Source organism: Bacillus rossius, chromosome 3 (genome assembly GCF_032445375.1).
Source record: "Bacillus rossius redtenbacheri isolate Brsri chromosome 3, Brsri_v3, whole genome shotgun sequence".
NCBI lineage: Eukaryota > Metazoa > Arthropoda > Insecta > Phasmatodea > Bacillidae > Bacillus > Bacillus rossius.
This window is the reverse complement of record NC_086332.1, coordinates 118,209,169-118,224,679: the sequence shown is the minus strand read 5'-3', so window position 1 is coordinate 118,224,679 and position 15,511 is coordinate 118,209,169. Positions and strand designations below refer to the sequence as shown.

General features: G+C 48.1%; 1 protein-coding gene across 4 annotated transcripts in view; it reads left to right on the top strand.

The window, feature by feature from the left end:
• LOC134531193 (stearoyl-CoA desaturase 5-like) overlaps nt 1-15,511 on the top strand; it is a 79,267-nt gene that overhangs the window by 44,936 nt on the left and 18,820 nt on the right. For all 4 annotated transcript variants that reach the window (XM_063366836.1, XM_063366834.1, XM_063366837.1 and 1 more), the window contains one exon: nt 2,845-3,050. In XM_063366836.1, the coding sequence (XP_063222906.1) occupies nt 2,845-3,050 (206 nt within the window). The remainder of the gene's footprint in view (nt 1-2,844; nt 3,051-15,511) is intronic.

The following is a 15,511-nucleotide window of genomic DNA, read 5'->3' as shown; positions in this document are numbered from 1 at the left end:
TACATAGGTAAGCCTACATAACTTGTTGACCATAGTCACACAATTTAATCTGGTCATTAAAACTTATTAATTCACAAATAACTTGCACATCAAATTACCAGGGGGAAAAGTTCACAAATACGCAACACAATACAAGTTTAAGAAACGTGGAAAATACCTTTATTTCTCATACTTGAGTTTTCAATTTACTTTCATCGGCATAACGGGAAAAGCTACTACTAGTACAATATCTCGACTATAATCGACCTAACCTCATGTGTTGTTTGAATGAGAGTTATCTACACTAATATTTTAAAGAGGAAAGATTTGTATTTTTGTGTGTATGTTTGTAATGAATAAATTCAAAAATTACTGTGCCGATTTCAAAAATGTTTTCACCATTAGAAAGCTACATTCACCCAGAGTAACATAGGCTAACCTATATTTATTGCTAGAAAAGATAAGGAATCCTTACTAAAACTTTAGTAACGTAACCCAAGGTGTAAAAATAATGCCATAAAACATCTTACGTCGCATGCGCTGCGGAAACTAAGTATTTATGATAGAACAAAAGTATGTCCTACAATATTAAAGAACATATTATCAATAACTACAATAAACTTTGCGATACTATATGTTCAACTATTATCGTTATGTCACAATCAGGGGCGCAACAACTAAATTTCCAAAGGGTGGGCAATATACCTTTTTATAAAGAATCATTTATCCGCCCTATTGTAGCCGGGGGGGGGGGTCCTGGGGTCGTTCCCCGGGAAAATTTGTATTTCAAGGTGGAAAATGGTGCTATTTAAGCAGTTTTATTATCTAAAAATTGATTACACAGCACTTTATTTGCCCCCATTTGCCCCCACTTCAAGGTTTCAGAGGGGAGGCAAAATACCCTTGCTCCCCCCCTGTTGGTGCGCCCCTGGTCACAATAACCTCTTTTTAAATTCTAAAAGTTTATAGACCATGTTATTCATAATTCTGTTTAAAACGCTTTAATTGTTTTGCCATGGAGGTCGGAATGTCGCCTGGCACAGCCATGCTCGCGACGCGCGCTATGGTTATCTATGGATGATAGGTTTGTTTACGTTTGACATGGCACGAGGCTCTTTCCTCTTTATAATCTACACTACTAGCGGCCCGTCCCGTCTTCGCACGGGTGGACAAGGTTTTTTTTTAAATATGTTTACCTTTTATTTATATTTTTTGTTGTTTCATTTCTATATTTTTTTTAAACACAGTAGGTATCACATTATCAATGTATACTTACAATTCGAATTTGTTCATCTTTTTTTACTAAAGTAACTTATTTAATCTTAAGGGAGACATATTACTTAGTATTTTTTATTTACATTTTTACATTTTACATTTTTATCTGATCCTACCTAATTACATTTCCTAAGTTTTTATTAATATTATTTTTTTTTTTAATTTTTATTTATTTTTTTTTTGTTGTTTTAGGTGTGTGTATTTATTTTAAACAGTTTTTTCTAAGTCATTGTAATTTTTACATTTCTGTATTTACATTTTTATTTTTATATTTTTATATTAAATAAAAGTAAATTTATCAATTAAATATTAGATTTCATTTCACTCCTCCTTTGTATCCATACAAAATAGTGATAATTCAATAAAAATGATTCAATTTTATTCATAAAAGTATGCAATCATTTCATCAATGTTTTGTTATGACGTCGTCACGTTAAACTATCGTCCGTAAACCGACTTTACAGACAACCAATTTTTTTATTTGGTTTTAACTATTTCCAGCGAGGTGTGATCAAATTGGAGTCAAGGCATTTTATATTCTTCATAGGGAGAACTGGAGAGGAACCACGACAGCACTTGCCTGGAGAGGTCTCGGCAACCACTGCGCAGGCGCGGTCGTAGTGGGGTCTGGTGCGACCATTATACCAGTTTTTATGACATTTTTTTAATATAATTTCTAATTAAAGAAAGTTTATTGTGGCACTTTAATCTCCCGGAATAGTAGACTTTTAAACCCCAATGCTTAATCATAGAAAATTAAGAAAATAATAACTAGAGATATAGCCAAAAATAATATACTCCATTCAACACTTTACCTTTGAAGTTGGTTCAATTTACAAAATAAAAAATTGATACACATTTTCCTTTTTTTAATGCTGCATAGCTGATTTTTCAACCATAATTATCTTTAAAAAAACATAAAACACTAATTTTAATAATTAATTTTCAAGACATCAAAATACTTTTAAAAAGCCTTTAAAAGGAGTATTATTCATCAATTTTTCAGACTCCACATTTAGGCCCGTTCTACAATGGCACTCCACATTTAGGCCCGTTCTACAATGGCACGGAAACGGTGAAGGATCACGGAAACGGTAAAGGATCTCACAGAACACAGTTTCTACAACAACACGCAAACAGACACGGACCCTCACGAATTAGCTCGGCAATGCTCAGCTCTTCACTTTACGGTACTCCGTGCGACCAATATATGCTGAGTACTTGGCTGCGGTGGTAGCCATGGTTGATTATGTTCTAAATATGTTATAAATTGTTGCAAGTACGATCATGTCTAGCGTAATTCTAGTGAATTACTGTATGGTTTGGTTTTACTATAGACCTAAAAAAATGTTTAATTAAATTAAATAAATTTAATAAAATTAACCTTTCGTAACATTGGAACACAATCTCCCTGGTCGCTATTTGTTTCGTTTCCGTGCACTGTGGAAGCAGCAGACGTGACAGTGAAGTTCCGTCTCCGTATTCTACGTGCCACTGCAGAACGGGCCTTCTAGCTGGGGGGAAATGTGCACCACCCCAAACAACCCCCGGCCGCATGTGTCCGCGCTGAGTGGCCTGGCGCGTGCGCAGAACACCATCTTCGAGTGGGTGCGCGACCACCGGGTGCACCACAAGTTCAGCGAGACGGACGCCGACCCGCACAACGCGCGGCGGGGCTTCTTCTTCGCGCACATGGGCTGGCTCATGATGAGGAAGCACCCGGAGGTGGTGCGCAAGGGCCGCCAGGTGGACATGGCCGACATCCTGGCCGACCCCGTCGTGCGGCTGCACACCAGGCGAGTCCGCTGCTCCACGCATCCTTGCATTCATTCCAAGCGTGTTGAGTCTCCTTTGGGCGCGTTGTGGAAGAACAATGAGAGGGAATTTTTACGATGCGCGTGCACCATGCAACGAAATTTTCACAGGAAGATGGCGGACCCACGCGTATGAACATATACAAATAATAGTTACTTCCATAAAAATTAGGGGATACAGTACCATACGTATTGGTGTGCCAATTGAAACTTTATGATAGTGAAACTACCCTGGAATATATTTGTTATTTGGTAAACTAAAATAATCATAGTAAAGAGTAATTTCAAGTTTTATAGGCTGAATATAAGAATTCTGGTATTACAATAATTATAATACACATTCTCCATACAATTATTTGTTGGGCTCCGTAGTGCATTTTTTTTTTTTTTTTGCGTGGTTAGTGATCTAAAGAACTGTAGTTCAAACTTCGGTAATGGGAATATATATATATTTTTTTACTTTTCTTTGAATTACAGATTACTGGATTGTTGGTACAAATTGTGCTTCAAGCAAATATATATGAATACATTTTATTTGTTTATCATATTGCTATAATATTATAAAATACATAGTTCAATACATTCGATTGAATGTGTCATACTGAATAGGCCTAAGCCTCTTTTTTATACTTTAGGTAATATTAACTGTAGAACTTTGTGTCAGTGCATCAGGCGTTTACATGCCACCGATGATGATATTTCCTCGACAGATGATGAAAGACGAACTGTTGGATGGGTCTGCACCTGGAACTTGGGCCGAATGTCATCCATCAGGCTGGATGCAGTCCGACATTTTCGTAAGGTGGTTCAAGCGGTTTATCCAATTTACTAACGCCTCCAAAGATAATCGTGTTTTATTACTGTTTGACGGCCATTCTACGCACACAAAAAATCTTGAACTAATTGATCTAGCAAGAGAAAACGGGGTTATCCTCCTCTGTTTCCCGCCGCACTGCACACATCGCCTACAGCCACTGGACGTTACATTCATGAAGCCACTCAGCACATATTATGAAGTTGCAGTAACCAATTTGTTGCGATGCCACCCAGGGTGTGTTGTCACAATGTATCAGATAGCCAGCTTGTTTGGAAGTGCTTTTCTACGAGCAGCCACAATGACGACAGCCATCAATGGTTTCAAAACCATGGGAATATAGCCAATACACCCTGAGGTCATTCAGGATAGTGATTTCATGCCTTCCAAAACAACTGACAGACCAGCGCCTAGTGTCGTTGAAGGAGCCAGCATACCAGAATCTTCGGGTTCTCAAGTATGCAAGGATAATTCTGTTCCTAGTTGTTCGTCCTGCCGTCGCCCGGGTTCTCGTGTTCGAGAATCGGCGGTGTTCCTAGCGGGAAGGCTGTTTTCTTGCGGGGAAACGTTCACAAATAACGTACATGGTTTTGCACTGTCGTTTACACGTCGCGCACGGAGTGAGCGGAGTGGACGTTTAATTACGCTGGCATTTACACTTGCAAATTACAGTCACACGATTTCCCTACATAAAGTACACTATCATTATACACTGGGCACTCTGATGAGCCGTCACTAAAGTTACATCCTCACGCCAGTCGAGGTTGAGGGAGAGAGTTTGATTGAAGTCTGCCAATCCCGTAATTTGTGAACGGCGACGCGCGGGCCCACCTGTGTGGACCGCGGCTCGCTATTAAATTAAGTAAAGTCTTCAATTAGGTGTAGCCAGTGCCTGTGCACTCGGCAGTTAATTTAAAGTCTGGTATGGCGGGAGTCGGCCCGTGCCGTATATTTCACTGCCCCGCGTAATGCGTTGTGTGGGGCGTGTTATGTTTACGCGGCTGGGATAGGCCCTACACCGGAAAAGGACCGGGCGCACACGGGGAGTAATTAAAAAAGGTTTCGAAGTTTGACTATAGTTACCAGATGGAAGTTCAGTGAAGACAAAGGATGATGTCTCCCTGTGGGACGTGCGTCCGTCCCGGTCCGCGAGTCGCGCTGTACTGGCGTCTGGCCTTGGCGCGAGGGGAGGGGTGAGCATCCTTTCACGCCAGAGTTTCTAAAGTTCCGTTATTCGTAAAAAACTATATTAATAACAAAATGTAAGTGGCTCTAAATTCAACCAATATAACTTAATAATTAACTTTATATATATGTATGTTTTAGAAATTAGATGTAACAAATTTATATAAAATAAGTTTAAATTATCAGAGTCACACTGGAGACTGTTCGTCCTTGATGACTGCTCCAGTGGCGAATGATTAATGCTAATTTGGGTCGGTTTTAATTAAGTCACATATTACACTATTGAAATCAGGCTGAAGGCCGCAAGGGGAGCACTCACAGCTGTTTTACTAAAAAAACCACACGTGAGTGACCCGGGCACTCCTACGTCGCACTTGTGTTGCACGGTGTTGTTAATTTAAAGTGGCGTATTCTTTAATGTGTATTGAATTTACCATGTACGTGACTCGGTTTGTCTTGCCGATTAAGTCAAGGGCGTTGATTATACCTATGTTCCGCGGCGCTCGCCTGACTAGGGTGGGCCATGGCTAGGGGCGCGTTACGTTAGCGGGGTCGGATACTGGCGGTTGCAGGTCGGGCTTTAGGGTGGCCTTCGGTCGGACGACGTCAGTCCACAACTACTGACAGAATAATGCCTGATGATGTCACTGAAAAAGATAGCACACCAGAGTACTCGAATCCTGTAGTAAACAATAATTGCATATTTCCTATCTGTTATTTCTCCACTGTACAAAATAACACTGGTGCATTTATTCGAGTATCCCGAAAAGATACAATGCTGTTTCCCCATGTCGGCAAAGAAAGGAACAATTCTAGTGATCGGCGCCGTGGGAAAACTGCTATTTTAACTGAATCGCCATATAGAAATGACCTGAAAGCTCAAACTGGGAAACGTGCTGTTTCTTGCAAAAAGAAGCTGAACCTAGAGCACAGAATGATGACAACAAAGAAGAGTAGGCCCACCATCAAACAAAAAAAGGACAAAGGTTCTGAAGTGAAAGAAACTGACGATGCTAAGTGTATTTTTGTGGTCATTTGTTTTATGAATCAACGGAAGCGTGGGTTAATTAAGTGTATAGAAAGTCAAGGGTGGGCTCACTGTGCATGTGCTGGAGAAGACGATGAGGATGAAGACACTGCTTATGTATGTGACATGTGTAAATAATGACACCCCATCTTGTCGCAAGTTATGCCCCATACATGGGGCAAGATGTGGCATAACTTGGGGAAAGATGGGATGTTATTGTGAGATCGTACATTTTTTGCCATTGTTTTCAGTGAGTAATCTGTAACTATCATTTTAGTTTACATTGATAGCCTGACATTTTGTGCACCTGTAAAATATCTGTCGCCATATTAGCAACAACCATTATTTTTTTAAGGATATTTCTTCTTAGCGTCCCCATCTTGCCCCCCTTCCCCCTTCCAGGTTAGCATCATCGTTGGGTTCGTCTGTTTGTTGCTGTTTTGTCTAAGGTCTTTTTGTCGTTATTTACTGTTCTTGTTGCAATTGTCTTGTCTTTGTCAGCCCACTGTGTTTGTCTGTGCTGTGATATATCTTTTTCTCACTAATTCCTTCCACAGAATTCTCTGTACGGTCTAAGAATTTTAACTTTGGTATATTTTCTTTATGTTCACGTATTCATCTTTTTTTGGTCCGTTTTGAGGTTTTTTATGACATCCAGTATAACCAGCAATGACATATGTCTACAAAAATAATTTTAAATCAAGTGAGTGTTGCACTAATAGCCTCGCTTCAACTTGTAGACGGAATCATGAGACATAGACTTTGCCTCAGATTTGACCGTTATGAAGCACACTAGACTACCCATTTCTCAAAAGTTACCTGCAAAGCAATTCATTAAGTTTTATTACGAGCAATGAAAAAGTACATTTAGTATTTACAAACATTTTTTCAGAATAACAGGATATGTAGACCATTGGTAATACTTTTGAGATGCATCAAATTTCCGACTAGTTACTTGAAATAGACACTGAAATCAAAATTATAAAACACATTTGGCAAAACACTAACGATATTTATGATTCTGTGTGTGTCACATATCCTCAGACATTTGTGTAAAATACTTGGAAGGATAATGCACAAAAATATGAGGACCTTGCTTCTTACCCGAGTCAGTTTTTAGTGGGCGCCACCACATAGTTGGCACGTGGACCCGGCTGAGACTCCCAGTCAGGGCGTTATGTGGCCCGTGTGAGGCAAGATACTAGTTCCCTAATTAATCTCGCTAGTTTATTAAGCTCTGGCCCGCTCTTGGCATCGGGCATGCCACACCACTTAACATACGGATACCACGGGGTGGGCGACACGTGGCCAAGCGTCTCTGATCACTCCGCACATGTCTGGTCTCGGCTGGTGATGAAGTGGAACTGGGGCGAGCAGCGCTCTGCACGCGGGCAGCAGGCAGCTTCCCGCCGGAGCAAAACCGTTATTCTTATTATATGTTCCCGAATTGACGAATTGAGCCACTAGCTCCGTGAGCATTCTCCCTTGCAACTGTCAGCGGAGTAGTATTCAACTACTACTGAGATACTTGGATTATGTACTCCTGGATAAGGCATGCACAGGATCATTGACTACCTACTGGTTAGTCAGGGCCCTAATGGGGGACCTGGCCCCAGTAGATGGTCCTCAATCTATAGCAATACCTGGACGACTGATGGGTAGCAGGTGCTGAAGCATGTCTGGTAATTTGTATATGGGTATATAATGGATATATAATCAATATAAGGAATATAATCAATATATAAATAACATGTAATGGACATATAATCAATATATAATGGAATATAAAGGACATGTAATGGACTTATATATATATTATGGTGTTGGTTTGCTGGACTGTGAATGCGCCTGACTTGAACCCTTACCTGCATATAGCCCCATGTGGGGATTTCAGTCTACAGGTTCCTAAGAAGCCACTATGGGTTCCATAGTGGTGGAGGGGACATGTTTTCTGGATCTGGTAGTTTCAGTAGGAAGGGGCCCTGGACTATACAGATATGAAAGCAGACTCCCAATCTACCCTTAAAGGGCGCACATTTGGGAGGGGCGGAAGGCGGGTGCGTTGGCCTTCGGGCCTCCGAAAACATATATGTTCCCGTGCCAAGGGTTAGTTTCAAGGAAGAGACAAAACACTCTTATAATTTATACAATCCCTCATCGGGGCTCAGAACCTTAAATATATATTAATACTTAAATAATAATTGTTGTTCTTGGTTGCTGGGTGACGTCGCACTGCCGCTAAGTGCCCACTAATGGTAGTCCATGGCGCACAATTTGAACACACGCACGTTTACATATGTCGGCGGTACAAGTGCCGGGAAGGACGGGAATTAGACAGTGGAGTCGGACCAGGCTTACAAGGCGAAGCCCCAGCTGACGTCAATTGCCCCCCCTCCGATGTAGCCTGGGACGACAAGGCTTCCACTGTCAAAGGCAGGGTCGTAACTACTCCCGTCACGCGCCCGGAGTCTACCGTTTCTACGGTACAGCAGCTGGGTGGTCTAGCGGCTGGACGGGGCCGGAGATGGTACCGCGGTGCCGGTGGTCTTGCCTCTGATGCCAAGTCCGCTGGTTCCTCCTACTCCAACTTGTCTACCATGGGCTTTTCTACTCTCATTCTAAATGTTGAGTCTGCCAATGAATAGTGTAGGGGCCACAGTGGTCCCTCCGGTGACCTGGGCTGCCCCTCTACTTCTCCCGGCTCCCACATGATAGGTTGAGTTTCAATATTGTTCCCCACTGGGTCGTCTGTGTCTGTGTCGAACCCTCGGAGGGGTGTGTCCCCGCCCGCCGAATCTTCAAACAGTCGTCTCGGCTGCACTTCCGTTATGTAGACACTTGTTTCTGTCCTACTGCTGCGTCTGGGAAGCCTTGGAATGCTGCCCTGTCTGTGTCTATCGGGGTTGATGTAGCCTTTCCACCTACCCCCTCTCGCGCTGGCTGTGTGGCCGTTACTAGTCCGTCGTCTGGTGGTTCTGCCACCCCCTCTCCCGCCTCACCCTCTCCTGATTCGTTTGCGATCCGGATGTCGTCTCTGTGGTACTTCGCAGCTCGGCCGGAGAGCAGTTTTATGGCTACTGTCGTGGGGCCCACCCAGATCATGGCCACAGGACCCAACCCCTTGGGTGCAAGCCCTGTGCAAAAGTTGCGATGACTGTAGGACAGTGGGTGTAGCCGGGCATAAACCAACTGTACTGGGTTCAGAGCCAGGGCGGGCGCATCATCTGGGGTGTGTGTTGTGCCTGGTATGTCGCCTGGTTGCGCTGTGCTGTGTCGTGTGTCTCAGCCAGCCGTCTCAGTCTGTCTGCAGGGCTTTCTACTCTGGGCTCCAACTGGCGATGCTGTCGTATGTGGTACTCCCCGGGAAGAGTGAGGTTTCGCACCTGGATCATAGTGGCTGGCGTCTCGCCTGTCGCGGCATTCATCCGACGCCGAATACAATAAACTATGTCCAGGATATGGGTATCCCATTGGGTGTGGTCGTCCAAGAGCCTTAGCCAAAGCTGCGCCTTGATTTCCTGATTCCTTCGCTCTGTCGGATTTGCACGGGGATGGTATACCGGTGTAGAGTGGAGTATGACTCGCCACTTCCTTCCCAGCTTAGCCCATTGGAATCCAGCAAACTGGGTGGCGTTGTCCGACAAAATAACACGGGGGTACCCCCACCTCGGGAAAAACTCTGCCTCCAAACTATGCGCGATGGTACCTGCGCGGGTGTTTGAGAGGGGAAATGCTTCTTCCCAATGTGTGTAGCAGTCTGTCACCAAGAGTAGAAACCTCTTCCCCCGCGGCGACCTGGAATACAGTCCCATCAAATCCAGGGCGACGGTGTGGAAAGGCTCCGTTGGCTGTCTGGGCACCTGTTGTGCAGTTCCATCGATGTGGCGCGTCTTGTGTCACTGGCAATATCTGCATCTACGTACGCTATCTCGTACAAACTTATTGACCCCCTGCCAATAGAACAGCTCGCGGACATCATGCCGCGTCTGATCCGCACCCAGGTGTCAGGCAAGCCGGTTGATGTGTAAAATGTCAAACACATCCCAGGGTGTGACTGTGGGTGCAAAGGTCCGCCACGGACCGTCAGTCCTCCTAGGTCGTGCTTGAAGTAGCCCATTCACCACACGGTATCCCTCGCATGCGTCCTCCTCGCAGTGGCGTACCAGCTCCTGTGTGTCGGAATTCATGAGTTGGGCTGCTCGCACATATGTGTCCAGGTCGTCCAACTCGGCACCAGGCAGTAAAGCGGGTGTGGTATCCGGGATGATCGCACAGATGGTGGCGTGTGGCGGGAGTGCAGGTGAGTGGTTGGGTGGATGTTCGCTGGATGGCAGTAACAGCTCTTCCCATTCGCCATCGTCGCGCACAGTGACAGTGTCATCGGGGTTTCGCGACAGCTTGTCCGCCAGCTCATTCTGCTTTCGTGGCATGTGTTCGACTACAAAATCCAGGGCCTGTAATAGCATGGCCCAGCAGGTAAGTTTCGATTGCCACCCCTGCATGGTTGCTACCCATTTCAGACACTGGCTGTCTGTTATTAACACGAAGAACCGCTGCTCTTTCAAGGGTGTGCGGTAACATCTGAGGGCCAAAACCATGCCTAGACATTCGCGCTCATTCACACTATAGCACTGCTCGACATCGCCGAACTTGTCGTTGGCGTACTCGATCACCCGGGGTTCGTTGTTCTCCCCCCGCTGTATCAGTATGGTGCCTATCCCCTCCTGGCTCGCATCTGTTTGTACCACTAGCGGTTTGTTCGGGTCGAGGCGAGCTAGCAAGTGGCACTGCCGGAACCGACACTTTAATTAGTCAAAGGTGTGTTGTGTTTCCGCGGTCCACCAGAATGATCGCTTGGGTGACAGATGTTCTGTCAGAGGGGCAGCTACAATAGAGAATTCCGGGATAAATGCCGGCAGCCAGTTGGCTATTCCAAGGAATTTCTGAAGCTGCTTACAAGTGCGGGGGGGGAGGGTGTATTTGTTGACAATTAATCCCAGCTGTTTGTCTGTTGGTCGGTTTCCCTCCGCATTGACGACTAAGCCTAGGAAATCCAGTTCTGTAGTGCCCAAGTGGCACTTCTCATGGTTGCACGTGAGTCCGTGTCTGGCAAGGCGCTCCAGGACTAACGCTAGGTGGTGTATGTGCTCCTCCCATGCCTGTGACCATATAATTATATCGTACAAGTAGGCGGCTGCAAATTTACCCGAATAATTATCTAAGACTCGTGTCATCATACTCTGAAACGTCGCAGGTGCGTCTTGAAGTCCAAATTGCATCGCACAAAACTGAAACCTATGGCCATCCGGTGTCGTGAACGCTGTCTTAGGCCGGTCTTCTGGCCGTATTGGCACTTGCCAATACCCGGATTTGAGATCAAGGTCCGAGAAAATTTTTGCATTACCCAGTCTGGCTAGCATGTCGACGATGTTTAACAACGGAAGTGGGGCATTGACAGTTACATTGTTGATAGGTTTGAAGTTCGCGCAAAAATGTAATTAACCGTCCATATTTTCTGCTAGTACTACCTGGAAGTTGTAGGGAGACTAACTTGGCTCGATTATGCCATCCCGTAACATGTCCTGTACCTGGTCTAAAACGGATTGTTTACCAGTGTGGCCGTAGCTACCAGGCGGGATAAACATTGGCTTGAGTGGATGGGTAGGGATGGCATGTTCCGCTATGGTTGTACGTTTTAGCGGGTCCGCGGATGCAAACACACTACACTGTTGGTCAAGAGCATGCTCGATGGCAGCACAGAGCTCGGGGGAACCCCATGCTGGAATTCGTCGAGACTGACCTGTTTTACAGTTGGTGGTGCGGGATCGCCCCAGTCCATAGATAGTCCGTCGCCCCTGGGTACCGACGTGTACACACCCGGCTTGGACAACGATTGCTGCGGGCTGCTCATAGAGCCATGGCAGCCCCAGGATGAAGTTGTCCTGCAGGTGATCCACCACCAAAGCAGTTGTTGTTGACCGCTGATCCCGCACGTCCACATCCAGCGTCGCGACGCTCTGGGTGTGAGAGGCATCTCCCGTGGTGGCCAGCTGAAGTTGGCTCGGCTGGGGCTCGAACCTGGCGCGATCGACCACTCGTGCCACAACACTATTGTGGCTGGCGGTGGTGTCGACGAGCACGTGGACATCGCGCCCTTTGACAATCACTGGAATCCGCAGTAGATCAGCTGCTGTGCCCACATGGCCCAGGAGGGGCGCCGATGTGGTTGGCCCATTGTTGTCGGGGGGAGGGCTGCCCTAGCTCGCCGCCCCCCGCCACTCATTTCCCAACTGCTGCTCGCTATGAAGTCTAACCTGAACTTGTTTCGCACCGGGCAGTCCATGTGCCAGTGCAGTGAAGCCGCCGAGCACGTGTGGCACTGAGATGGCTGGCCGTCACCGATGGCCCGTCTCCGCCACGCCAGTGGAGAGCGGCTATCGTGGCTGGTGTCACACTTGTTGTCGCAGATGGGCACAACATAGAGCAGCAGCGCTTTGGCATCGGTCGGTGTTCCGTCCTTCTGTTTAGCAGATGGTGTGGGGTTGACCTTGGTTAGTTTCACGGCTCTCAGGTCCTGCTCCACGATGCGGGCATGTTGGATGAACTCCTTCACCGCACAGTGGGGCCAAATCCGAATTCCCTGGCCAAAAGTCAAAAGGGTTTGACAGTTGGCCCGAAATTAGCGTACTCGGGTGTTTTCGGGGTTGCTGAGTTCAAATCCATTGTTGTTACATCAAAATTCCAAATATTTACTTCGAAATTCCTTCGAAAACGGCGAAAATGTGCCTTTGACGCACAAAACTGTGTATTGGCTGTGTTTCTGAGGTCCCTAATTGTACATCTTGACGTCACCCGCGGTCTTGGCTTCAAGACCTGTGCGGGGCCTAATGGGAAGTGGTGGTGTGTGGGTATGTTCCGGTGGGCGCCAGGCTAGCACAGTCGCTAACCAATGGTTTTGGGCGTGGATACTTTCTGCCCCGGCGTGGCCCACTAGGCCTTCGGCTGTGATTGAATTTAAGAGGGGGGTTTTCGTAGAGCTAGTTATCCAGTACTGACGTGTCCCAGCCAGAGACCGTAGGTGATGGAGGGTTTTAAGGTGGGGTTGAAAACCCCCGGGGTGTAGCGGGTTCAGGCGCTACCCAAGAGTTCCTTCTTGTCCGGCTGGTGATTGCCCTGCCTGGAATGTCGTCTGCCTGCCCTCTTGCTGGGCATGAGCGAAGATAGAGGAGAGGGGGGGAACAGGAGCCTAGAGCGAAATCCCCGAAGGGCCCTCCAAGGGGGGGAGGGAGTCTAGAGCGTAATCCCGAAGGCCGCTCCAGGGGAGGAAGAATGCTAGAGCGTAATCCCGAAGGCTGCTCCAGCAAAGGATTCCAGAGCGTAATCCCGAAGGCCACTCCGGATGAAGAGGAGAGAGAGAGAGAGAGAAGGGAGAGGAGAGGAGAGCAGTATAAAAACACCAATCCAATATTACTGCAGTATTTCCCCAGATTTAACATTGCTGGAGTAATATATCCCCCAGCCTGGTACAATGGTCAGTGGCATACAGTGGCAAAATACAGTTACCCATAAGATCTCGGCACACTTCCCTAATTTAACAAATACTTTACAACATTACTATATTACACATGAATGCTAATTGGTGCCACAGTTTAATAGAGGCCAAGACACACCATTGTTTAGTCTGTATGTGTATAAATTATAGTTGCCATCTATGGGCGCTGGCTGAACTAACATTCCATAGAAGCACCAGGTCGGAGACATGTACAATGTTTTTCAGACCAGGGTCTGTTCCGGAAAGAGGTAGGTTTACTGGCGGGCGGTTGCAAGTCGGGCTTGAATCGGCCTCCGGCCGGACGACGTCAAACGCCCCCCCTCAGAGAAGCCCGACCTTGCACCGCTATTGGTCCCGCCACGTGTTGGCACCCCTAGCCCCGACTGCGGCTGGTAGGGCCCGCTCTGTTCCCCTAGCTGCGGCGTCGTGACGCTCGGCGGTGGGCCCAGTCGACTGCGGAGGCAGCTGGGCCGGGGGCGGTGGCACGGCGCATGGAAGGGTGGCGCGGCGCACGCCGCCCGGTCGACTGCAGAGGCAGCTGGGCCAGGGGCGGTGGCACGGCGCATGGAAGGGTGGCGCGGCGCACGCCGCCCGGTCGACTGCGGAGGCAGCTGGGCTGGGGGCTGCGGCATGGCGCATGGAGGGGTGGCGCGGCGCACGCCGCCCGGTCGACTGCGGAGGCAGCTGGGCCGGGGGCGGCCGCACGGCGCATGGTGGAGTGTTTCAGACCTTTCGGGGGCAGGGTTATTAACCCGCTTACTCTAAGCGTCCCCCAGGTCGTAGGCCGCGAGGTACCCTGGGACTCGGCGGGTCCATCGTGGTCGCTCGCCGGCGGGGTTATCCGGGTCGTGATTTACGGTATGGGTTCCATGTGTGACGGTTTCCCTCTTTTCTATTGGTTGGGTTGCCGAATGTAATGGTTGCCTCTCTCGTTCCGGGATGCCGGGTGGGCTGTTGTGAGGCGTCTCGTGGTTCTCCACATCCTCCTCCTCTGGCTCCGGTACCAGTGGAATCATTCCCGGGTCGCTGTCCATCTCGGGGTCGCCAGGACTGTAGGGCAACTCGGTGATGGTTACGGTCCCTGGGTCGTCGCCTCAGGGATGGCATCGGAGTGGGGCGCCCTCAGGGCTCAGGTCCTCGTCCACCAACTCCACCGTCGGCTGTGGCTCGTCCTGTTCCGTGCCCTGGTCATTTGGTAGGCAGCTCGCGGATGTATCCGCCGTCTCCCCTGGCGGTGTGTTCAGCACGTAATCCTCCAGGTAACACGGCGGGTGTTGCCATCGGTGTGGCCATGTCCTCCTCTCGTCCTCCGACTCCGGGTGTCCGGGCGACGCTGCGTCGGCGAACAGGGTTGAGTGGGGCGGTCCGAGGTGGTGCCGTGTCGGGGTCTGGTTGTGTTCTGCGATATCCGCTATCGTCCTGGCGATGTCGATATCTGGTGTCGTGACCGCCCTTAGGCCACGTGAGAGGTCGTCCGTGGGTGTGCTGGCGGTCTCCCGCCAAAGGTTGACCAGAACGTAGTCCTCTAGGTGGCGCGGTGGTCGTTGATGGTGGTGAGATTGCGTCCTCGACTCCTCCCCGTACTCCAAGTCAGTGGGCGGCGCTGTGTCGGCGAGTGTGCTGGCATGAGGTGGCTCGGGGCAGCGTCGTGCTGGGGTCCGGTCGGGGTCCTTCGCCTCCTCCTGCGTTGGTTTTCTGGCGGGGTTAGGTGGGGTGCTTTCCTCAGGAAGGCTTTCCCCAGGTAGATTGGCGAGGCGTAGGTCATCTCGATGTATCTTTTTTACTCGTCGTCCGCCTAGACGCACCAGGTAGGTGGTCCTCCCTAGACGTTTCTGGACGGTGTAGGGCCCTCCCTATCGTGGTGC